The sequence below is a fragment of the Dermacentor silvarum genome, chromosome 6 (genome assembly GCF_013339745.2).
Source record: "Dermacentor silvarum isolate Dsil-2018 chromosome 6, BIME_Dsil_1.4, whole genome shotgun sequence".
Taxonomy (NCBI): domain Eukaryota; kingdom Metazoa; phylum Arthropoda; class Arachnida; order Ixodida; family Ixodidae; genus Dermacentor; species Dermacentor silvarum.
The window spans coordinates 133375821-133400508 of record NC_051159.1 but is presented as its reverse complement, the minus strand read 5'-3'; the positions used below and the strand labels follow the sequence as shown (position 1 = coordinate 133400508).

The 24688-nt window shown below is 49.3% G+C and overlaps 1 protein-coding gene across 1 annotated transcript; it reads right to left on the bottom strand.

The window, feature by feature from the left end:
* Positions 1-1142: 1142 nt before the first annotated feature.
* On the bottom strand, positions 1143-24279 carry LOC119456056 (nuclear pore complex protein Nup205). Its single transcript, XM_037717652.2, has 6 exons — positions 21592-24279; positions 18560-19167; positions 16974-17154; positions 13124-13390; positions 6806-7033; positions 1143-2133 (listed from the first exon to the last, which is right to left on the bottom strand). Exons 1-6 carry the CDS (start codon positions 24154-24156, stop codon positions 1345-1347), a joined length of 4638 nt encoding a protein of 1545 aa, XP_037573580.1. The 5' UTR covers positions 24157-24279; the 3' UTR covers positions 1143-1344.
* Between the last annotated feature and the right edge of the window lie 409 nt (positions 24280-24688).

The window sequence follows — 24688 nt, the reverse complement described above, 5'->3', positions numbered from 1 at the left end:
TCGCGCGCACAACAGCGGAAACAGACTGAAGATAAGATCTGCAGCTTATCGTCAACTTCTGCGAGCGAGTGCGAAATGCGGACAACCGCGCCGGCGCACGTGGACACTGATCCATCGGCGTCGGCAGCCACCTACGTGATCATCGACCTCTCCACAATCAACAGGCTGCTTGAAAAGACTAAGTGCCGGACATGCAGCGGCGCCGTTTCGATTGAAGACAGAAATGTGATGTGCTCTACTCGCCTGGTGCCTTTTAAGGTATTTACGTGCAAAGTACGGCACTTTTTATTTGTGTAGCAAATCTCGAATACACAGAGTTTTGTTTCTTGCTATTTTCTCAGTTTCATTTTTTTATTACCTTACAATCTTCTTACAAGCTTTTCTCAGCTTTGGTACACTCAATTTTGATCATTTTTGTTTTTTTGAGAAGCTGAATGTTTAGCGAGTACAAAAGGATGTCAAATGTTACTTTGGGAAATTATAAATTTTTAGACAGGATGAAATAAGAGAAGTATTTCTTCTCAGTCATTCAAATGAGAACTTTGAAGCTTAATACTTATATTCTAGGAAAGCTATAATCAAAATTAATCTTGTTGCACTCTTTGATATCTGCAGAATTCAGTGCCATTTCATTCAGCAGGATCTGTGCAGCCAGTTTATTAAAAATGTGATCAAATTGTCAATTTAATAATTAATGGCATGGTGTACATAAAAACTGAGTTCATAACTGGCATGAGCACATGAAAATACATAATCACTGAAGTTTTCATCATCCTAAGTTAAATAATAAAACACTTTGTCTAAAAACCTCTTCCCCCCTTAATAGCCATTTGCTGTGGTCAACGATTTGCTGTTCCATCAGCATCTTCACATCAAAGATACTGTTTTTGAAAAGCACAGACAATTTAGAGAATGCACTGGCAGTGCTCAAAAGATACGTATTAAAAATAAGAACTGCACATGTACTTGTTTTGAGGAAACACGGAATGAAACACACAGGCAAAAATGAAAGCCAAGAACACAAGGATGAATGTACGACTTGACTGGTGGCTGTCGATCTTCCATTCAGGAACAAAATAGTAGTTCAAACCAGCCTACCCATTTGAATTAATCTGACAACCAGCCACTTTTGTAGTATTATATAACCAAACAACGAGTTTCTTTTATTCAGTGAAAGGCTATACTCCCACCCCTTACCCCGATACATTTTTAACAATAAGCACTTGCAGGATAAGATACATTTTTAAGAATATGCACTTGCACAATAACTCTGAACACAGGTGCAGCAACAGGCCTAAATGACAACACATGGAACGACACAGACAGCACCTCCTAACCGGAGCCTCAAGTTGCTGGCACATTCAGTGCCATCCTTTGCAAGCGGCGCACTAAGGCCTGGCAGAACTTAGACTGTGCACTCAACGGCTCGGCATAGTCAGTTAGGGTGGCACGTGCATCCGGTCCTAGGGGGCTCTTGCGGTGTCTGCGCCACAGCAGGTAGAGCGTGCGCTCAAGCAACTCCGTGTGCGCCTGTTCACCACTGCCAACCCACCGCCGTAGCAGGCGTGCCAGCAGGGCCTCGTCCGGATGAGGTTCGTTTTCACTACTCGCGCAGGCCAGCACCAGTAGCGGCACAGCCAGTGACGGTTCGTCCGTCGCCGTAGCCAGAAGTGTGAGCGCCTGCTGCCGCAGCGGGAGAGGTGGTGGCTGCCCCAAACGTGCCACCAGTTGCGCGGCCAGTGGGTCCCTCTGCACCAACAGTTCGGCCAGCACCTCGCGGTGCGTGACGAGCAACGATGCGCCCCAGCGGGGACCAAGTGTGGCCGACAGAGCCAGCAGCAGCCGAAGTGCTGACTTGCTACTGCTTTCCGTCGCGGGTAGCCCGTCGCTCCTGAGGAACTCGGAAGCTGAGAGCTGCGAGTCCAGGCCAGCCTCGAGGAGTGTGCGTGCACCGCCTGAGGCTGCGATGCGCACGAGCAGTGCCAGTCGCGCCTCACGGAGGTGTGGCCGCGCGGCAGGACTAGCCACTACCAGCTGTGGCAGGTATCCATCTCGTGCTAGATGCTCCAGCCAGAACCTGGCATCCAGTGACACCAGGGCATCCAGCACACACAGTGCGAGCATCTGTGTCACCTGTGTGCAGGATTCACACCGAGTTGCAGTTAAAACAACCTGTGCACTAAAAAAAGCCTTGACCTTCAACATACACACTGACAGAGGACACAACTGCCACATCACATCTGGTAAACGCCAGGACCAGTGATAGAGTGACATGATCGTGGGCCCTGCACACAAGTAGAGTCACCCACAAAAATTTACGGAACACAAGATCTGAGAGAAAGCTAAATATCTGCACAGCCTCACAACGCAGCCTAGTATTTGTATTTACAGCCTCTACCAGTATATGTGAACAACATCGTGATGTTCGGTTTTACTGACTACTGTTACAGGCTGCTCGGCAATTGAACATTTCCAGAGATCCCATGGTTCGTAAATTTTTGTGGTTAACTGTACATCCTCAGCATGCAGGGCTCAAATTTAGAGTTGGGAATGCAGTAAACATCGTGATCTGACCTCTATTATCTTGGAAAATCAGACCATCTGGACGTGCCGTCTGGTCGCAGCAAATGTGTACATCATTCAATGGCATCAAACACTTGGTAATTTGGAGTAACGCCCCGCTTAACCTACACAAGCCCGAAAATGCAATAAGCTCAGGGTGTTGCAATGTGCTAAGAAGAGTGCAGTAGAGTAGTATGCTTCACCACAGTCAACAATGGCCTGCAAGAGTACGGGGAACCTTGTAGGAGCCAAGCGGGAATGCCATGTTCATTTGCCTAGTAATTTTCTACAGTCGTGCAATGTGCCTTGCAACTGCAGTTGGAGCAAGCACTTGCTACGGTTTGATTCAGTGAAGGGCATGTAACGTGACAAACATAGCAGACGCCATTGGTAAGTAAAAAATGACGATAGGTGCTTCAAGTGAGGCCTACATACTAGCTGTTGCTGATGATGTAGCAGCCATTGTCCTTTGAAGCGGACAATCACACAAGTGGATTGGGCCAAAAAGAAACTAAGAAAGGAAAGAAAAAGTCATCGTTCTTCGAAAAGTGCCTACCACACTGGGCCTTTTCAATTATCCATCCCTGACAGTCCTGTGCTGCCTGAGGCGGTGCTTTCAGCTAATAAGCGCTGTGTATGCAGTGTCTCGAGCAGTCGACAGTCCAGAATGCCAAATCGAAGAAGCGCATTGTCACTTCTGCTGATATTAGTTAACACCGCCACCACTGTTCCAGATGTCACTTTGTGGTTTCGACTGCCCGACAACTTCTTGCGTCTTTGTCAGCCCCAGTGCCATTGCCAACAGCTCACCAGCAGTGTCGATTGGAGGATCAAGAGGAGTGGTCGTGCTTTGGTGAGTGATGTGGTACTGATGTGGGGGCAGTGGAGCGCAACGTGCTGCAGAGTCTCTTTTAATGCGAGAGCATTACTGGGCTCATTGTGCAACCCAGTCGTCATCAGAAAGCCGTCAGAAAAACGGCACACAAACCACGTCATCTAATAGTAATGACCGCCACTGCTACCGCTCCGTAGCTGAGTGCGCTAACCAGTGTGCCATCGTTGCATTACGCCACCACTGCAACAGGCGACAGTGATGAATATCTTCGAGGCTGTGCACGTGGTTGGGCTCTGCCTAGTGGCCGATTCACTAGATGGCGCATGATAGAAGTGGCGCCACTGTAGGCACTATGGAGTCTTCATCGTCCGAAGTTGAATCGCTCGCGTCTACATCATCAGGCGAGACAACAAAGCATGGCCGGAGATGCCAGTTCACTGCCAACGAAGTACGAGACCATCGCAATTGCAGCGAAACAATGTCCACCACCCAAGCCGCCGACACCTCGAAATGCAGAGCAAGCATGGTGAGCTGCAGCGAGGCATTTCGCCGCAACACTAAACTCAGTGACACACATAGCGACAACTAATGCTCTCGCACTTACGCATCATAAGAATTGCCTAGGTGTCCCCATAGTTTTTTCACTGCCACACACCTAGGACACCTACTGTCCAATCCAGGCGAGTACTTGACTTTGAACACCTTAGTGAGTACGGTGCTTCTCGCTTCGCACAGCAGGCCACTACCTCAGTTGTTGTCGTGGAGGACTTCCACGAAGATTGTGTTCTTCTTGCAGCTGTATAGCACCAGCAATGGCTAGCGTTCTGCGTCTTTCCGCTGCCTCTCTGTCTGCACCATTTTCAGCTGTGCGCAGGTTAGCATCTAACACACTGCTGATGTTGCCAGCCTGATCAATAAAACTCATGACAAATTAATCAGGAAATGCACATGGCATTGATAAGCACATCTGTCTTGATGAAGACGTGCGCGCTGCACTGTGAACGAAGTCACGTTCAGCAAAAGTTTTGGTCAAATTATTTGCAATAGCTTACAAGTACCTATTTACCCAAGACAGAGAAAATAGCAGTTTCTTCAAGGGTTTCACACAACATAGAAATAAGGGCAATGGATTGTATCACTAAATAAAGGCATGTGCATGTCATAAGCATTCTTTAGTCTCATGAAATCCGAATTAATGAGATTTTATTGAATCGCTTTCAATGGGCATCAATTAGCAACAAAAGTAATTCATGGGCAAAAAGACGCACATCCTTAATGCGTCAGCAGCAGTAATGTTGAAGCATTTATGAATGCTCAATGTTATAGTGTGGCTTCATGGTGTATTTTACATTGTTACATTCAATTTCTGAAACTCATCCTAGAGAGAAATGTTGTGCCTTCTCAAGTTTCTCCAGCAATGCTTCAACCAGCAAAGGAATTATGGGAATTATTATAAACACCAATTTGACTTCAATGCCAGTGCCAGGCTGCAGTAGAATCCCTTTTCATCTCTGACAGCTTCCACCATGTTTGTGACGTGGCACATGCCTTGCACTGAGAGCAAAACCACTGCTCACCGCAGCTGTTGCAGATGAATCTGCAGTCACTACTGTTGCGATTGTAAATGGTGACCACAGTACTGAAGGCATGCCTCCAACAGTGTGTCATGCGCGGAGTCAAACACAAGAATAAAAAGGCTTGAAGAGTTCCTGTCATTTCCATATGGTTCCTGCTTATCACTACGGTGATGCAAACTACACTGCTTCATTACAGTTGAACACTAAAGCGGCTTTAGTGTCAGACATTTGTGGTGCTCCGCACTCAGCATGCTCCCAAGGTCGTCCTTATTAATCGGTGGACGGCGAAATACCTCCGAATTAACAAGAGTTTAATGCCATTAAATAATGCATACGCTTGCAGGGACCAAAGACCAAGTTCAAATTAGCGAGGGTCGAAGGTCAAAGTAATGAGAGTCGAAGTACTCCTCAGCGAAAGTAACGAGATTTTGCCGTACAATCAAACCTAGAATCAATGAAACCAGAGTTATAAAAATATTTTCTACTTATGGAAGTGCTTTGATTCCCCAACACACAATCAGAGCCCAGTGTGTTTAAAGCCTCGAAGCAACGAAATGAACTCGACGTTTGGCCTACTTTAATAATTTTTTTTTTTTTTTGTGAGAATGTGGGTAACATAAGGATATGCCGAGTTTCAATTCAAGTGATGGACACCAGCAACTGTTAAGAAGGTTTGCCATTCCCACGAAAGAACAAAAGATACGTGTGTAAGCAGGCAAAAACTACTGATTTTTGATCATGAATAAATATAACGTAAAATTCCGAGCAAGCGCCCCCCTCAAGCAAGTCGAAGTTACCGGCAAAGTGAGGGGGGGGGGGGGGCTATCCCGGAACGGCACAAAAATTCAAGATGGCGACGACAAAATTTCCCCGCCAGAAAAAAAAAAAAAAAAAAAAAAGCGCAGCGGAGATGGATTTAAAATTTTATTTAACATGAACTTTAATAAGCGAAACATTTGTTAGTGCTGTTTATCACTCTCAAAACCCCCAAAAGAACTGCAGAAATAGCACATCGATGCTGCACCAGTGCGTCGCCGCAACCGGCGAACGAACATTCCTTATGCAGCTTCTATTCCAGGCGTAAAGTGATGCGGAATATTCGCTTTATTAAAAACCATGTCCACGGTCACATGTTTAGCACTAACGAGAGTTACCATACAAGTCAAGCTCAGCTGCAGTGCATGGCTACTGACGGCAGACAGCGAACCGCAGCTCAGCGATGCTCGCATCGCAGCTGACGGCGCTGCAAATGCCAGCATGTTTTCTTCTTCGTAGGAAATTATTGCGAGGAGAAGGTAAAGTGGCAACAACGGTAACAAAACATTGCTGCTTGGAAGCGTCGGCGGTTTGTTCTGAAGCCCCGTCTGCTACAGATTCGAAGTGAACCGGAAAAAGCCTAGCGACGATATCGGTGGCGAGTAATTAGCGGCGGTGAAGCTTCCAGCAACACCAGAGCGTAGCCGCAACCACTCCTTTGTCGCTGAGTGGCCATGTTGCTGTGCCACAGGGAAATCCTCTGTATGTGACAGGCAGATCTCGCCACCAGCCGACAGCGAGATCATTTGAAATTAGCAGTGAAGTTGGCGGGAGGGGGGGGGGGGGGGCTCTTGTACAGGTGGGGGCGCTTGCTTAGAATTTTATAGTAATGTTATGTACAAGTGTTCTAAGTGTTTTCAGATTAGGAAAATTTTCTATTTAACAAAGTACTGCTAGGGTCCCAATGACTTTGTTAAATCGAGGTTGAACTGTACAGTGGAAAAAGTTGAAAATAATTTTTACACTATGGTGGCACCGAACTGCCAAAGCTGATGCTAGAACTCTAGCTTCATACCTCATGGGAAGCAGTGGCATCGCGGCAGAGCAGTTGTCGCAGGGGCTGTCCACACGACTGCACCAGCTGAGCCAATGCAACCCTCTCGCCGCTGCCACCTCGCCAGCCCAGCAGGAGATGCTGCAGTGCTGCGTACAGGTGGGCGCGCAATCGCTGCTGCCCACTACCAGACACCACCATGCTCTGGAGCAGTGACCGGGTCAGCGCCAATACAGATGTGGGCGACACCTGTGGAACAAGGACGAGAAACACCACCAGACCACCATTAACCCTTTGTGGTCATGCATATTTACCCCATTTGTGGTCATTCCTGTCAGGAGCAATTTCGCATACTTAGATGCCATGCAGAAAAAGTGCTCAGGTAAACAAATGCATGTTAAGCGATTTATTTCAGAAAATTTATTTATTCCCGGGGCTCTGAACGGTACTTGTGCACTGTGTGGTAGCGCTCGAAGCACTCGCATGGCTGAAGGCCAGGATCTGCATTGCAGGTCTCTATTGTCGCTTTCTTCTAAAGTGCTTTCATCTGAGGACAATTACTGACCATATGAAGGTGAAATATATTTGCCAAAAGCACTAAAATCATCTTCTGATTCACTGAACTCACATGAATTTCATCTATAAAATGCACGCACCGAAAACGTCGCCATCCTCTTGGCACTTCATGCCACAAATCACGTGAAAATCCCTTCAAGCATGGAGGAAGGAAAAAAAAGAAGTGCTGCTCTCATCCGGAGGCATTGTGAAGTGTACTTATTGGTTGAAACAGTCCCCAAAAGCTGGCGCTACCAACCTAAATAACCAGCGAACGTGAGCCTGCGTGCCTGTCGGGCACCTCCCAACTTCTCACCACAATGGATACGTTTGCCTGTCGAGAGGAGCCTGATACATAACAAAAGGGCTAAAGGGTCGCTAAAGGCCAGTATTAAATCAAGCTAAAGTGATAGATTAGTGCTCGAGAATCTCCAAGGGGTCAATATTATCGCAAACAGATCCTTGGTTATTGAGAAATTGAGGTAAATGCAGGACACGATTAGAAACTCCTTTGGGACATTTAAGTACCATATTTATTCGAATATAAGGCGAGGTTTTTTCCCGGAATCCTTAGCCTCAAAGTCACCACCCGCCTTATATGCGAATTTTGCCTTTAGGTGTGGCTTCACGGCATTGCGAATTTCTTCTTACAGTATAGGCATTACGACAGCGTGCGCCGATATGCCGTAAAGCCACACCTAAAGGCAAAATCTGCAGATAACTCGCACTCCGTGTGGTGAAGCCTTGTGTCAGCACACACAGGCAAACATAAACATATCACACTCGTAGACCACGGATACTCGCCGTCAAAATGAGCAAGCGCGGCGACAACAGCGAGCACTTGCAAACTGAGCGGCGAGAACGGAGCACAAACCAAGGTACAAGCTGCCGTCGCATCTAGACTCGGCCTCCGACGCAGATTGCTTTCAAGATAGGGCGCGCGCAGCTGCTGTGCCGCCTCCCCCCCCTCCCTCCCCCCGGCGCCATGCATGCGACGAAATACGGCGCATTTCCTTCCCACTTTCCTCCCTCGAACGTGGGAGATTGAGCCACAGTCGTCGGCGCCGACAGCAAAAATGCACCTGGAGTGTCCACATGATTGCTATCGCAATAAAAGCAGGATACATAAGGTGTGATTCGGTGTCCAATACGGTGTCCGATACAATCGTACCCGCCGGACGTCATATCGGATGCCGAATCGTACTGTAGCAAGTTCAGGGTGTGTTCATTATGCAAGGAAAAAAAAAAAAAATTCCAGGCCTGCGCGGCACACGCAGCACAGTCACAGCGTAAGCTAGACGAGTGTTACGACAGTACTACCTAGTAATTTGAGTGAATGTGTCAGGAACACGCTTGGGACGCCGTCGCGCGTGCAAGCCGATACGTTCCCATCGCTGATGGCTAGCGCCGTTCGGCCCAGCCAAGTGGCCGACAATGCAACTACGGCTGTCACATTCGCTCACATTGTAACGCGCCTGACACGGCCTGTTTGGGACGCTGTCGCGTGTGCAAGCCGACGCGTTCCATCGCCGATGGCTAGCGCCGTTCGGCCCAGCCAAGCTGCCGACAATGCAACTATGGTTGTCACATTCGCTCCCATTGCAACGCGCCCAATCTAGCGCAATCAACGTGATCCCAAGCGTCCGTCGGTATGTTAGCGCAATCTAGTTAAGGTGGCACCAAAATTTACAGTGTCTGAAAGGTTGCGTTTGCCGGCACCTTAACTAGATGGAGCCACCATACCGGCGGAGGCTTGGAACCGCTTTGTTTGCGTTCCGCGTCTGAATCGCATCTCGTCGGCTGCGCCTGCGCGCCTGTATAGGGCGCGTTTATAGTAAATTTTCCCGCTCTCGGATAGCGAAGCGCTTGCGTGGCTCAGTGGTAGAGAGTCCGCCTCCCACGCAGCGGGCCTAGGTTCGATCCCGGCTGAGAGCGGGTACTTTTTTTCGCATGCGAAAGCGGCTACGGGGCGGCGGCATCATCGCGACCCGAAACGGCTATTGGAATGAGCCCATAACAACTTACACTGTAAAAACACACTTCTTATTGGCAAAGTGGGGGGTGCGTTCATTATGCGAGTAAATACGGTAATTGTTATAGCCAATAATGCAGCAAGGGAAGATTGTAGTAAGCGGTTTATTTTATCAGAGAACACTCACAAAAGTTCACAGTGAGGCTGCTGCTCATTGTTACATCTGAGTACAGCTCAGACCACTTAATCACATAGCCACTTAGACTGCAGGACGGGATATAATGCGATCTGTTCCGACTGCCATATATCTTCCCATAGAACTCAAATGTATACGCATAACTGTTATAGTGCAGCCACACGAGACAAAATACCGGTTATAATGTGGTTGGCGGAATATCCTGCAGACAAACGAGGCAGCAAATGCACTTCTCAACGAGGCAGACCTGAGGGGAGAGCGAAGAGGGCATTGTGGAGGAGGAAGAAACGCGGAATAAACAAGGAACGAAGTAGGAAAAATAATGTGGCGGAAGCATGCTAGTTCAGTGGGAGCGCGAAGGGGGTTGCCTAGGCAACGGAGAGGCCATTTGCTCCAGTTGCTTGCCAGTGGCGCATGGTCTGCACTGAACGCCTGCCACTCTTTGGCTCTTCAGTTTGTGGATGGAAAGTAAATACAGTCGCCAACTGATTATTTTGGACTTCGATGGCGTTGCAAAAATATCTGAATTATTGGGCAGGCCAGAAAAATTAATTTTGAGGGCAAAATAAATGATTTGTTTTTTACCCTCCAGGACCACAGAAAAATTGGTTGAGACTGCAAGTGCGATTTGCGTTCACTTGTCGCGATGTGCGTCATAGTGAAGTGCAGATATCGCACACGCGACCTTGATTTCGTGATGCTGTCAGCTTGAACTGTGTTTCGCAAATGTATCATTTCGGAACGCTGTCCAGACGTGAGCTTTCACCGTTCTTACCAGTACGTGCACATACAGACATTTGCTATATGCATTCACAGTAGTTGCCGGCTGATCACCCGCAAACTCCGCTTCACGCAAGCTGGCTTCAGTCCAGCCTGTGTACGCCATCTCACGCCAGATTTCCGTGTATTCGTCTACAAATATGAACATATATCATGGGCAAGCTTTCAGCGACGGCATACCGCCCGACACCCCCGCCCAGCTAGACCTAACTAGCTCCCTCTCATCGGGAGTCAGCTACCAAAGTTGTGGTTTGGTGCAGAGTCAAGAAATGCTTCTCACTGGCTGTACGGCACTTGGAAAGCGGACGAACCACGTCATCAACAAAAGTGGGGTCACATCCTGGCCAAATGCTTTGATTCCCGGACACATGTAGCTGCTTGGTCTACACAATTTACACGTGCGCAGGCTTTGAAAAAATTTGGTTATACTAGTAGGGTACCGCTTATGCAGTCGATCCCGGATATATTTAACTCGAAGGGGATCACGAAGTAGTCTGATATATCAATAATTGGAAGGATAAAATATGCCTATTTGAAGCTTATCTGAGATCTCCACACATCTTGGGACAGTTTTCTTACATCGTTGAAAGCGGCAACTCAGCAATTTGCTTCCCTATGTCCGTGTGAAATGCACAATGGTTGACTTAATTTATGTTTACAAACTTTGCAAGTCGCTTGCACTGTGGAATGGTCTATGATAACACTAACCCAAAATGCCTGCGTCGCCCAAACACGAGTCCGCATTGTGCCTTGCCCCCATTGAAAGGCTTGTGGTGTGTTTTTATTCAAGGCTTACTAAGGTAGAAACGAACCCACTGCGGAAGCACACTAGCCTGTATGGATACGCACTTTGCCGCCATCAGTGCACTTGTACTACAAATCGCATGTGAATGTACCCGGACATGTGTCCGTTACAATATCAACAATACGCCGTGTAAACAGCCAATCGTCATACATGGGCAACGAGCCAGGTGGACTGTTGTGCAAGTTTTTGGAACCGACCTCCTGCTGGAACCAACCAATCTCGCTTTTTGACCGCCGGAAAAAGTATGCGCGTTTCTTGCATGCTGCTCAGCGCTCCGGCGCCTCGTGGCTGGTACGACGCTTCGTTCTCAGCCCTTCCCCTCTGGCCCCTGTGTTAGTGATTGCTGACACTAAACACCCAAACATGCTGTCAGTTTCAAAAGTGGCTTTCAGCTTGCAGAACGTTCACGAGTCCATTCCTGCTCATGTGTAACTATGTGATCATGAATGAAACAAGTTCAGTGTGGACCCGCGAATCGCACAGCAAAGTGTCTTGCGTGTTGCTGCCGCAACGGCCTTTCCACGAATTGGGGATGTGGCGCGCGGGGGTTTTGTTAAATTCAAACTTCAATGTAAATATCCGTCCAAGTGGAGGTTGGGGTCGGATTCATTTTGGCCGCTCGTGGCAAACTAAACTCTTATTTGCAGAAAGCCCTTTTCTACAAGAAAACAAACCCGGCAGCACAGCATATCCAGTTCGGCGGCACTCAGTGACAACATTATCATCCACGCTTGCTTGTGGATGGGTATCGGCCGGGAGGCCTTTTGTGTTCTTGAAGCAGAGTGGCGATCTTCTCTTGCCGATAACGAACGGATGCAGTGTGCATGAACCATCCATAAGTGCAACGAGCAAAACTGAGAGCACCTGGCTTATTTTTCCCTCATGGATTGTGTGGGAATCCTAGAGTCCCATGACTGCCGCACGCGCAGCGAACGTCGCGGCAGATGCATGCGCGCTAGAGAGAATTGGAAGAGGGGAAACTTTCCTTCCGCGGGCTGCACACGGGAATCGCAAGCGCTAGCAGCGCCACCGGGTGGGTCACATGAGATCCCGCTGACATCGCCCGACTCTCTTTGGTCTCCAGCAAGTGGCGACGGCGGAAGTCTCCGCCGCCGCTCCCCTATTCCCGCACGTGGTTAGTCAACCGCGTTCTTGCCGCGGCAAACGCCGCGGCCCCCCCCCCCCGTATTCCCCAGTTGGTAAGTCGGAAGCCCTTCTTTACCTAGTGTATTATTCTCTTCGAGGGAACCCTCAGCGATGTCAACTATAGCTAGCTGGCCTGCTCGAAGTGTTAGTTGCAGTCGTAATAAATGCTTTCCGAGTCTACACGTGGTTGTCGTCTATTGTTTCCTCGAGCTTGTACCGGACCGCGGTTGATGCGCAGGCATGCGCCAACCGCGGGGCTCGGTGTGTCGAGGCAGAGGGCCGTGGGCATTCCCCCCATATCCCGACAATTGTAATGCCCTTTAGATTCAATCGCTTGTTTGACAACATCTGCCAAAACAGGGTTGTCTTATTAAATTTTTTGGCATTAAATATTTCCAACAATGCAAAAAGTAATCACGTCTCTATTAAGAGAAGCGCTCTTGCAGGGGTGCAGCACAGCGTTTGATATATTGAATGTGGCGGAGTTCAATATATACGTAGTACATTGCTATACTTTTGCATTAGATGTTCAAGGGGAGCTTACAACTGTTTGATATAAACAATAATTTGATACACCCGAGTTTGATATATCCAGGATAGACTGCAGTGCGGAAATTCACGACTGCGGCGATTTACGTTATAAGTGGTCTATGCTGTTACATTGTTATTGTTAAAACCAGTAATGCTATAAGTGGGTTCGATTGTACTTCTTTCTGTTTAATTAAAATGTATGGATGACTGTCTCCTCTGTATTTTTGGTCCAAGCTGGTCATAACAACGGGACTTCCTGAGCACTTGAATATTTCAGTGGGTTCCCAACTGCACTCAATAGTTGATGCAATTAAAAAAATCTGTCTATTCGAACACACCTACAAAAGAACCAACCTGGTCAGTGGCAGTGAGGCTTGCCTGGCGTAGAGCGGCCACAATGAGTAGTAGCAGCTCGGCTGCAGGTCCCTGCTCGTTCAATGTTCGCGATGGCACCAGGAGCTCATGTGCAAGCTCTAGCAACAGCTGGGCATCGAGCTGAGACGCCCAGCACACCACCAGCACCGAGGAGAGCTGCTGCCAGGCATTAAATGCCTGGCGTGAAACGTAGGCATGCTCGTGCTCTGCGTTTCGCTCCAGCGCAGCTTGCAGCACGGCCTTCACCTGCAGTGTCATCCAAGGGATCAGACCTTATTCACGCTTCACAATCATCCTAGTGCTAACCGTCTAGGTCACTGGTCTAGTCCTTGGCTGATTAATTCAATCAACTTACTGCTACACTTGGGGATATTCTAAAAGTACAAAGAATAAACACAAAGACATACAGAGATCATGATTATCATCAGGCTATATTTTAACAGCGGAACTGTTTAAGCTGGGCGTAATGTGTCTGCTGAATCGAAAAATGTGGGCCAATCCTGGCGGTAGTGCAGAAAGAGTCCAAGCGCAATGGCACATACCCCTGTGAACTAGTGAAGCTGAGCCTGGCTAAGTCTAGCTAAGCATGGTTGGGACTACTTAAGCTTAGTCAATCATAGAAAACCAATTGATAGCCAATCAATAGCTAATCCAGAAAATGCTGGGGATGACTTGGTAGTGCTTAGCCTAGCGAAAATACGTGGCCAATACCTTGCGATAGCCAATTGATAGCTAATCGATAATCGATCAATAATCATTAAATTTTGGAAAATGCTAGAAATGAGTTGGTAGCGCTTAGCCTAGCCTACCTAGCCTAGCTTAGCCTAGCCGAGACCCAGTAACCGACAGGAAGGCTGTTGACCTGCACGGGCTGCTATCTGGTCATCTGGAGCAGCTCTACGGAACACCACTCGCGCTACAGGCAGCCAGTTGCACCCCCATACCCAGCAGTGACGCGGAAACTGCACCAGATCACCTGGATTCGAAGGTGTCATAGCTGGCTGTAGATAAGGCGATAGGTGGCATCAGCGCGCACACCACCCGCGGCCTTGATAACATCCCTGCAGGCATTGTGAAAACGCCAGGCACGCGATGAAGAGAGCAGCTAGCGGAGATTTTCACAAGAATCCTCAAAGGTGACCCAGTCCCAGAAGATTGGCTTCGTGGCAGGGTGACACTGATCCCGAAGAGAGAAAGTGACGTGGGCCTGCTCCGCGACTACCAACCTGTCACGGTCACGTCTGTGATATACAGTCTACATCCAGGTTTTGAAAATGTGGATGAGTGCTTGGGCTGAAGTCAATAGCCATCTCACAGAGCTTCAGAACAGATTCTGCAAGGACCAACGGCTTGAAGATAATGTGTTTGCTCTGACCCAGTGTGTGGAAATTGCCCGCAAGGAAGCGTCTACTCTTGTCTGTTGCTTTTTGGATGTTCCTAAAGCATAAGACAGCGTTCGACATGTGGAGCTGCTCCAGTGTCTGAGCGATATGGAGATGCCGCTAACATGGATCAGTGTACTCCAGCGCCTCTACAACAACAGGGTAGTCACGACCACGTGCGGCGTCCGGTCGGGCAAGTCTCTGTGACCCGAGGGCTAAAACGGGGATGTCCTTTGCCCCTCTCCTCTACATGCTATATGTGTCCCTGGTGGAACGCCAGCTTCTGAAGTTGGGTCTTGGGTTCACTCTTGGGTACGCTGACAGGAGATGAGGGGTTGCTGGGTATTACCTGGCCTTGTTTTCGCGGAAGACATTGTGCTTATGGCGGGAAGTGCTGCAGATCTTCAGGCACAGATGAACAGCTACGCGGACAAAATGATTTGATGGAAAACCCTTGATGACATTTGATGGAAAACTCTTGCCCTCACCTTTGCGAACTTCTGGGAAACTTAGGCCTTTCATTTATTGCCAAGTCTGCAGTGTTACAATTTTCCGGCCCTGCTGAAGTTGATCGACCCTTCACGCTTCCCGGAGGCCAGGCTGTTGAACAGGCAACTGAATATAGGTACCTGGGCGTCAACCTGTGCACGCAGCCTGACTACACTGCTACCCATGAAGATCACCTACATACGGTGTCAAGGCAGGCCGGCAGTGTCCTAGGCCGGAGAGGCTTATGGGGCTTCAACCGCTACGTTATGGTTCGCGAACTCTGGAAGGCCGTACACGTCCTTGCCCTCACCTTTGCGAACGCCATCATTTGCATGTCTTCGCCGACTCGAGAGTGGCTGGAGCGAGGCCAACAGGTCGTCAGAAGCCTTGGAACGGGATGCCATGGGAACGTCGCCAACGAGGCCGTCCAGGGAGACCTTGGCTGGTCAAGCTTTGAGGCACGCGAGGCGAACAGTAAGATTTTGTATGATGGGCAACTGCGGGTGATGGGGAAGCACCGGTGGGCACGCAGGTTGTTTGACTACATCACTGTCAACGGCTTGTGAACAAGGTGGATGAAGTGTATTCAACAACTGCGCAGGAAGTTAATTTTTTTTTGTTGCCGCGGCTTCGTCGCCTCCCTGAGAGGGGGCAACAGAGCTTCTCAGGACCTCCATTAAAGTTCTTTGTCTGTCTGTCTGTCTGCCCTACGCAAGCGGAAAACACTCAGATGTCGGCCAACGCCATAAGCAGTCAGGTGCACCAACGCGAAACAAAAATGCGGCGAACGACCATGGACACCAAGTCGATGCTGCAGCTGTACAAGGGCGTGCAAGAGAGACATCCACCAGGAGGACTTTTAAGACAACAGTGTTGGTAGCAGACTTGTTGGAGGCACGGTCTGGCTCACTCAGAACGCTGGCATATCGCCACCACTACGACCCCACCATAGCCAGCACCATCTGTAAGGCATGTGGCAAGGAGGACGAGAGCATTGAACACGTAGTGCTACGATGCAAAAACCTCCCCACTTTTCCGCCAGAAGACGCCACCTTATCACGCGCGCTGGGATTCCGCTCAGCTGACGATGCCACATCAGGCAACGGGTACAAGGTGCTGCTGGCTACGGCAATAGTGACGAAAACACGGCTCTCCGAGTGGTGGGCCCCAGTGCGCCCACCGCATGGTTACATCATGCGGGGAAGCATTCTTTTACAATGTTGTCCTATTTTTTCACTCTTTTTTTCCTTATTTTTGGCCTGAGTATGTTTGAAAACTGCTCAACCATTACAAAGGGTACAGCCACAAGTTCAGTTCAGTGGAACTGTGGGTATATTTTCTCTCTATTATGGTCTGTTTGAACACTTAAAATGAAAGCATTGCTGCCTGCAAGCTGATTTTCTGGGAAATTTGGCACAGTTTTCACCTTTCCTATGGCACAGAAAGCATTAATAATCTTTTTTATGCTTGAGAAACTAATGTTATATTTGACTGGTCATTTTAAAAAGCTGTCATAGGGCTTCAATGGTCACATAATATAACAATGACACCGAATTACACAAAGTATTTTAGTAGTGCTAAGCTGGCTTTGTTAGCACTACAGGAGCATGTTTGTTGTCATAACAAAGCTTAGTAAATTTGTTAAACAAAACTTTAAAGCTCTGCAGGAGTGCTCAGAAACGGCCAGTCAAATGTGTGCCATTGGGCTTTATATAATGGCTATGGTTTCACAGACTATCCACTAAAAAAAAGCCACACACACACACACACACACACACACACACACACACACACACACACACACACACACACACACACACACACACACACACACACACGCACACACACACGCACAATAGGCAAGTTATATGTTGTTGCTCCTTTAGGATGGTTTGCATACACGTATCAGCAGATAGATGCACGCTACATGGTAATGGCCCCTCACGAGTACCACTGACCTCCTGCTGGACCCTCTCCTTGCTGTTGACGGCCAGGAGAGCATGGCTGTCCTCAAGCAGCCGCCGGTGAAGTGCCGCCACATCAACCCTGCGGGGACCGCCCAATGGGTCCCGCTGCTCTAGTGATGACAGCAGGGACTCAACCTGCGATGCTTCCAGCAGATCCCAAGATGTGCGGTTTCTGCAACACCAATGCATGAAACATCAACAAGGCCATCCTTGTCATAGTAGCAATACACTGTGAGCAGCCAATCTAAGTGTTTCATTTTAAGCTACTAATGCGTACCACATCTTAATTCCCTTCGAGCACTGTGTGTGCAATTGTACACTCTCGGGAAACACCTCAAAATAGGAAGAAGCAATGAAAATAATGCCTTAAATACCTGAAATACATCCCGAGGTGCTTCTGGTCCTACCTGCGCTCAAAAATTTATTTATGTGTGCCGAGTACATTATTGAAAAAAGTGCTGCTATGCTAGTATGTTGCCATTTAGGAAGGTTCTGTTCTCCCTTTGTTTGTGAGAGTAAATGGTTTGCACCCGGTGAATTGCTGAAGATAGCTGTTTTCTAGTCACAATACACATGAAGTGGTCGATGCGATTCACGCACCTCAAGTGTTTTTTAAAGTTCTTGTGTGGAGTCAATATTTGTAACACAAAAAAATTCAATGAATTACAAACTTGTTCAGCTGCTGCCTGTCTTTAATGATAATGAAAAGGAAAGAAACACGTTCAACCTAAATATTAAACAGAGAAAATTAGTTGGGTGCCTAAAAGAGTTATTTGAGTAAAGGTTGTTAATGAATGAAGGTCATTCTTCAAATTCGAATTCACATGATATGAAAGAAAGTTGCCTTGATAATATATGTGGATCTCCCTAACATGAAGGGACCTTGAACATCTGTTACCCTAGCAGATGCTCAGCCCAAAAGATGTTCGCTGAATCAATGGAAGGGAAGCAAGTCACACAAGTGTTCAGCTCATCCAAGAATTACGCTTAACAGAAGCCACCTTCTCAAAAAGTATACTGCAGGTCTACCCAGGAATAAAAATTTGAAAGAATGACAATCTTTTTTTGTTTATGGACATTTGATGGAAAACCCGAGCTGAAGGTATTCACACAAAGGCAGCACATGTTCTGGCTGAACTTGTCTAAGTATTCTCACTGCAGTCATGTTACATACTTCTTGGTTTCATTTTTACTCTGACAATAAACTCTACAACTAGCTTTTGCTTCAGTGCGATTAGGTCACACAAAATCTGTCCTCTGTTGAAGAGGGGGAGAGGCAAGATAACGAAGTTGGCTATGTTATCGCAATGACCGTATTTAAGAGTTTCAGTGGTATGGGCTAATGGTATGCCACCATGATTACCTCACGCTGGTTGATCACGACTTCAGATGGATCTCCTTTCTTCACAATTACAGGTTGGCCCTCTTTCATTGACAAAATTTTTGGAGGTATCATAAAGTTTATTATTTGTTCTGCTTTTGAGTCAGAATCCCAGCTGTACCCCCTGCCAATCTACTGTATAACAAACTATTCAGTAGACAGGCTCACTTAAATAGAAAATGAGAAATGGGCATGCCTCTTGGCAGCAGAGGTAGAAGGCGGTGGCTTGGTGCCATCCAGCATGCGCAGCAGTCGCCGGTCCAGCAGCAGCAACCGCACCAAGCGCTGTCCATGCGAGCGGGGCCCGTGCTTGGCTGCCAGGCGCAACTCGAGTGCCAGCAGCCGCACAAACCAGGCCTGGGCCAATGGAGGAGGCCACGACGGCAACAGCTCCAGGTGCCGAGTGAAGAAATCCCGCGATGAGCGCAAGAAGCGCAGAGCCGTGTCCCCGCCACATGCTGGCCGGATGCACAGTGCCCACAGCAGCTGGTAGCCAAGTGCGAGCAGTACACCACTCCCGTTGTTGCCGCTGCTGCCACGGTGTGGCGGCGGCCGTTCTAACAGTGCCAGCAGGGCGTGCAGGCAGGTGCGTGCCTGGCCTCCTACTCCAGGCTCCTGCAGCGAGGCTGTGTGCTCGGCGCCCCCCAGCAGCAGGAGCTGTGCGAGGCCTGAGCCTGGCTGCTCGAGGGGTTGCTGCTGTAGACACACTAGCAGCAGCTGCAGCAGCATCCCTGCTGTGGCCGCTCGCACCTCGTCAGGGGACCAACTGTCCTCGTGGCCAACGGGCAGCTCTAAGCTGGGCACCTGGACGTGTGTGAAACCAGTGAGGTTTAATGTAAGTTGAAACAAGGGCACAAGAACACCTACAAAGGACAAGTGCTGACTTACAGTGCTTGTCCTGTCGTTGATGTTTTATTTGTCTCCTCATTTGAGTCGTGTTGTTAGGAGCTTATATTGAAAATAAACCAACTAGCTCTCACCAAGATGCCACTACTACATAGAGCTTCAAGCTAGCACATGAATGGGCCTCTGGAACGTGTGTCAAGTTCTTTTTGAAGCTACAGTGGTGAATGAATTGAAATAAATGCATGAGACTGACCTCTTCGAGTGTGGTGCAAATTCATGCCTGTTATCTTGTAGTATAAGTGAACAATTTACTCTTAGCAATAGCTAGAAGACTTCAACGTTAAGAATTCAGTGCTCCCAAGAACCTTTGGAAGCTTCTAAAAACTCGGTGGTGCCTTGTGTTGGCATAGGCCTGGAGTACGTTAGCATTAAACGCCAACTACACCGAAATTTAAAGGTGAACTACCACAAAAATGTAAACTACATTGCCTTGGTGCAATATTTTATGTTAGAAATATAGTGGGCATGTCACAAAAGTAAATGTTTTTGATGCTGATACTGGAAAAAAACAAAACTCGCCGAAAGTGATGCATAACTTAGAATCATAGTACTGACATCATAGCACTGACAACCAAAAGTGGGTCAAAAGCCTAATGCAATCACAATAGATATACTTGGAGTTACACTAGTGCAGGCAGGAAATAAATGTGTAATGGTGGCACAAGGTGCTCAAGCGAGCGACCTTATCAAGCCATGATCTCGCTCGCTTCATGCTCGCCCGATGGCGAGGTGCAAGCCGTCACATCCCTCATGGGCATCTTCTAAGGGGGTGACATTTGCGCTCTTCAGCCGTTCAGTTTTGCTTTTCTGTGTGAAACTACCCGGGATTCGTTACTCTGAAAAAATTATCTCCGTCAACTTTTTGCAATTTTGGAAACAGTTATGAGCACCTTGGTAGGTGTGCTGAAAGCCTTTCATTGAGATCAATCACATGGCTATTTTGGTTTAAAAGTTAATTAGCCTAATTTGCATAATTGCTTTCCTAATTATTACATCTAGTCATTTATAAGTGTATATCTCTTTGGCAAAAGCAATTCAGAAGAAATCATTTAAAAGTCTCATCTTCCCTCTTTTTAAAGGGTCACTGAAACAATTTGGACAAATTTTGTAGTTGCACAGGGTACAGCTACAGTTAAAGATTTGCATCCCAATTTAGGTTAAGCGTGTCAAATTATGAGAGCTACGAACGATTACAAGTTACCTCCTCCCTAGCCATGCTTTTTCACCTTAACACGTTCATTGGGAGACCGGGGCTAGGCTCTGCGTCATGATGTTATGTCGCGGCACCTACTTCCAGTGTCTTGGAGGTAGCGCGCGAAGACTCAACTTCTCCGCAAGTCACCTGGCTATTGATCCCTCGCGAGATATAGCCAAGCAGCTTGCATTGTGAGGTTTCTACCACCAGCACCGAGCATGTCCTGCATTCCAGTAAACGCAAGCGAGCTGGACGTTTTGACAGATGAGCAGAGGCGCAAGCTAAAGCTCCTCCATACTACTATAACTGTGATGAAGGGGCTTTAGCCTAAATGTGAGTAGCCTGCACAGTGCAGCCACCTGGTGTTGCACAGCTTAACCTGTCAAACATAGAGCTAATATTGCTGTAACCAAGTGTAAAACATTTTGAACACTTAAAAAGACAACATGCTCACGATTACGCTGCTGCTAGAAATTTACAACCGCAGCAAAGTAGAGTACACTTGGTTACTGCTATATTAGCTCTGTGCCACCAGGTGGATGCACCCAGCAGGCCGCTCACGTTCGCGCCTCCGCTCATCTGGCAAAACGTCCAGTCCGCCTGCATTTATGAGAATACTGGACACACTAAAGCTTTCTATTGTGCTAGGTGAAGTGACAGCCACGAACAGGTAGATCTTGGTGCCTATCAGATACGAACAGTGCGACGCACTCAGCCACTCCGCTTGCCTGTTGCCTTGCAGCAGAGGGATGTGATGTCGCAGCTTGACATGTTGCCAATCGCTATGTGTGCAGCTCACAATGCAACAAGGGCGATTTATGGTCCTCGTGAAAAAAAACCTCGAGATTAACACACCACGCAGCTCGCATCAACACGGAGCCCGTTGTAGCTGGCACGTTGGAGGACCACTAGCATATTCAAAAGGTGCACTTTAATCTAACCTCCTTATTTTCGGCAGTAACGAACAGCATTTATGTCTTTATCCATGATGCCACATGCAAATCATCTACTGTGTCGTCTGACAGAACAGCCTCGCATCCATTCACACGGCCCTGCTGACAGCAAAGAAGCTAGTTAGTTATTCAGTTACAAAGCTAAGAAGCAAGAATGTGCAGTGAGCAACTTACCTCAATAGCCTCAGCAAAGCCATGCATGAGGACCTGGACCCGGTCGGCGCGGAAGGCAGTTTCCACCTGGCTAATCAAGGACGGCTGCATGCACAGCTGCAGCAGGATACGTGCCGCCGACAAGGCATGACGTGGTTGCAGAGCCCCATGGGTAACATAGGTGGCCAGCACACGGCCACAATCAGGGTGTTGTGTACGCGGGTTAGTGCTGGTCAACAGCAGACGGTGCAGCGAACAACCTGGATGATCGCGAAATGGCAAGTGCAGAGCTCGTTCTATAAGCTGTAGGGCACACAGGCTGGCCTCTGCAGGGTCTCCCAGCTCGCCAGCAGCTTCATCCAGAAGCTGCAGCAGCAGCGACAGCGCACCCCCTTCTTCGAGATACTCAAGCAACAGTACTTCCACACAAGGTTTGCCCAGCACTTTCAAACACGCAGCTGCCAGCCGCCACTTCTCAGTTGCATGTCGATAAGCCCGAACATTAAGGCGTAGAAACACAGCCTCACGCACGTGCTCCAGGAAGTGTGTGGCTCCAGGCCCTGGAGGATGATCAAGCAGGGCAGCCAGCAGAACCAGCAATGCTGCCGTGATGGGAAATTCTTCGTTGCGACTTTCAACCTCATCTAGCTCAGCACGGAGGCCTTGCAGGCAGGGCACTAGCAGCTGCCAGATGCGTGGCGCTAACTCGGGGGCTGTGGCAAAGGCAGCTAAAGCACGCAGTAGAGCTGCCTTCAGCTCTGGTGGCACAGCACAGCCTATCAAGCCAGCCAGAAGTGCCAGTGTGCTGTGATGCGGGTGATCAGCAAGAGTCAGTCGAGCAAGCTCATCATACTGCACCACTGTCTCCAGAAGCTTAAGCATGGCAACCAGTGCACGAAGTTCAAGCGCTGAAACAGGCTGAGTGGCCCGGTATTGCTCAGGCGGGCCTTCAGGGTGCAAGCAGTTGAAGTACTTGCGCATTGATCCCAGAAAGTGGTCCCATGAAACAGGGCTCCATTGTGAACCTGCCAGGTGGCCATTGCTCTTGAGAAGTTGAAAGCAGTGCTGTGCACTGGTGCGAGAACGTGCTAGGCTGCTCAGTGCCGACACATATGGCACAAAAAGTGGCGCTTGGAGTAGGTCGCCCGCCAGACGCACAAATTTAGCCAGTTGACGCCTGTGGCCACCCTCGGGGGCTTCAACCCAGAAGTCCTCTGCCAGTTTCAGTTCGAGTGGATCCTGTGAATACAGCTCAGCAACCAGTTCCAGCAGCTGTTCAAAGTGACGTGGTAGTTGCACAGGCGGTGGTTGCCCATTTTGCGCATAGGTGCTTATAATGCGCGCTGCCTCATCACCCTGGTTGCGCAGTTCTTTCAGCTTGAGTGGCATGAGGGCTACGAAGTCAGCAAGCAGCGCGTGCATCTTCTTAAGGAAAAACTCCTCGCGGTGCAGCAGCGGCGAACGCACCACCAGCTGCCGCAGTGCAGAAAACACCTGGGCCTCGATGGCGGTATCCACGAGACGCTCGTCTTCTTCCAGGCAGACGGTCAGCTCTGGCTCCAGGCCAGCCGCAGCCGGCAGCTGAGACGAGGCACGCAGACTGAGGGCCCAAGCGAACTGTGCGATGCGAAACAGGGCCTCTTGCTTCCACGCCTGCTGCGATGCCGTGAACTCGCGATGCAAGGCCAGGGCCAAATCGGCGTCTCGCAACAGCGGTGTCGTGTCTAGTGCATAGAGCAACGCCATGAGCAGCGTGAGCGATACGCTGTCGAGAGCGCCATCGCCTGCAGTCCGGGCTCGCTGTGCCAGAAAACGCACAATGGCCAAGGTGTCGCTCTTGGAGAGCGGTGTCTGGCAGGCCCAACAGAAGACTACCTCGGCTAGAGACTGCTGCGTCTCCTGGATCATGTCCAGCACCTGACGACGGTAGCGCGGTGGCCCAAGGGCGCGGTTTCTTTGCAGCATGTCGAGTTCGCGCGCATAGTCGAAGCGATCGAGCAGCTGAAGTGCGCGAGCCAGCACGCCATCCTCGTCGCGCAGACCGTTGGTGTACTTGGTGACAGTGGCCAGCACGTCGGCGTTGAGACCGACCGTCCAGGTGCGGCCCTCGGTGACCTGAACAAGCGTGCGCAGCGCATTGACCAAAGCACGCCGGCCGTCGTAATATAGCAGAACGGCTACCAAACCACGCGTGAGTTCAGGGAAGAGCGGCAACTGCTGCTGCGCCGCCAGCACCAACTCCAAGGCAGCCAGCTCATTGAGTTCAAACATTTCGCTAAGCAGCAGCGCCTCGCCCACCACGTCCTGCGGTAGCAGCTGCGGTGTCGACTTGCCGGAGACCGCGATTCCCTCCTGCGGTGCTCGCGACACGGCATCGCGATGTTGGGCGCATCGCGCCGGATTTACCAGCAAGGCTGCGAAGTCCCGCCGATGGCGCCGAAGCGCAGCGACGAAGTCCGCCACGGCCTCGACATCCCTGTGTACAAGCACCGCTTCTACAGCCTGCTGGAGGTCTTTGTATGGCGTCCACAGTGAAGAACAGCTCATGTTTACCAAAGGCCCCGTGCTGGGCATTGTGGTGGCCATTTCGCTGGCAGCTGGCGCAACCCGGGAGTCACAACTGAGAATTTGTTCACGCCGTTGACTTGAACGCTCGTTCACACACCGGCATGGCCGGCTAGCTCGCTCTACGCGCGCTGGCCATTTGCCTTGCGCTGGCTGGCACTGGCTTCCATGCTGGCTACTGCCAAGACATGCACAATTCCGTATCCAACTCAATCCACAAGCGGAGCTACTTAGGAGGGTCAAGAAGGGCACTCGGTAAACGTGCGTGCGAGTATCGAGTGAAAGGCATGAACATGTCTCGCGTTTCTCGACTGGCCGTTGTGGCGCGGAATTTCACTACCTCGGCAATCCGAAGAAGTGGTCATGATGACCACGACACCAGCGGCATTCCTGGTTCGGTGAGAGGCGTCTACGGGAGACGCCGGTACGCGCTCACTGACGTGCTTGCCTACTTTTCTTATTGCAGAACTTGCCCTTCAAGATCAATAACAAGTACGGTCTGACCATCAAGTTTGCCCTATTCTTCGGAAGCGGCTTCGCGGTTCCTTTCTTC

Coding starts and splice junctions, on each gene's coding strand:
- LOC119456056 (XM_037717652.2), bottom strand. CDS start 24,156: ATGGCCACCACAATGCCCAGCACGGGGCCTTTGGTAAACATGAGCTGT. Junction 17,155..18,559: donor TCTACCTCTGCTGCCAAGAG/GCATGCCCATTT, acceptor TTGGTGTTGCAG/AAACCGCACATCTTGGGATC. Junction 13,391..16,973: donor AGGAGAGGGTCCAGCAGGAG/GTCAGTGGTACT, acceptor ATGACACTGCAG/GTGAAGGCCGTGCTGCAAGC.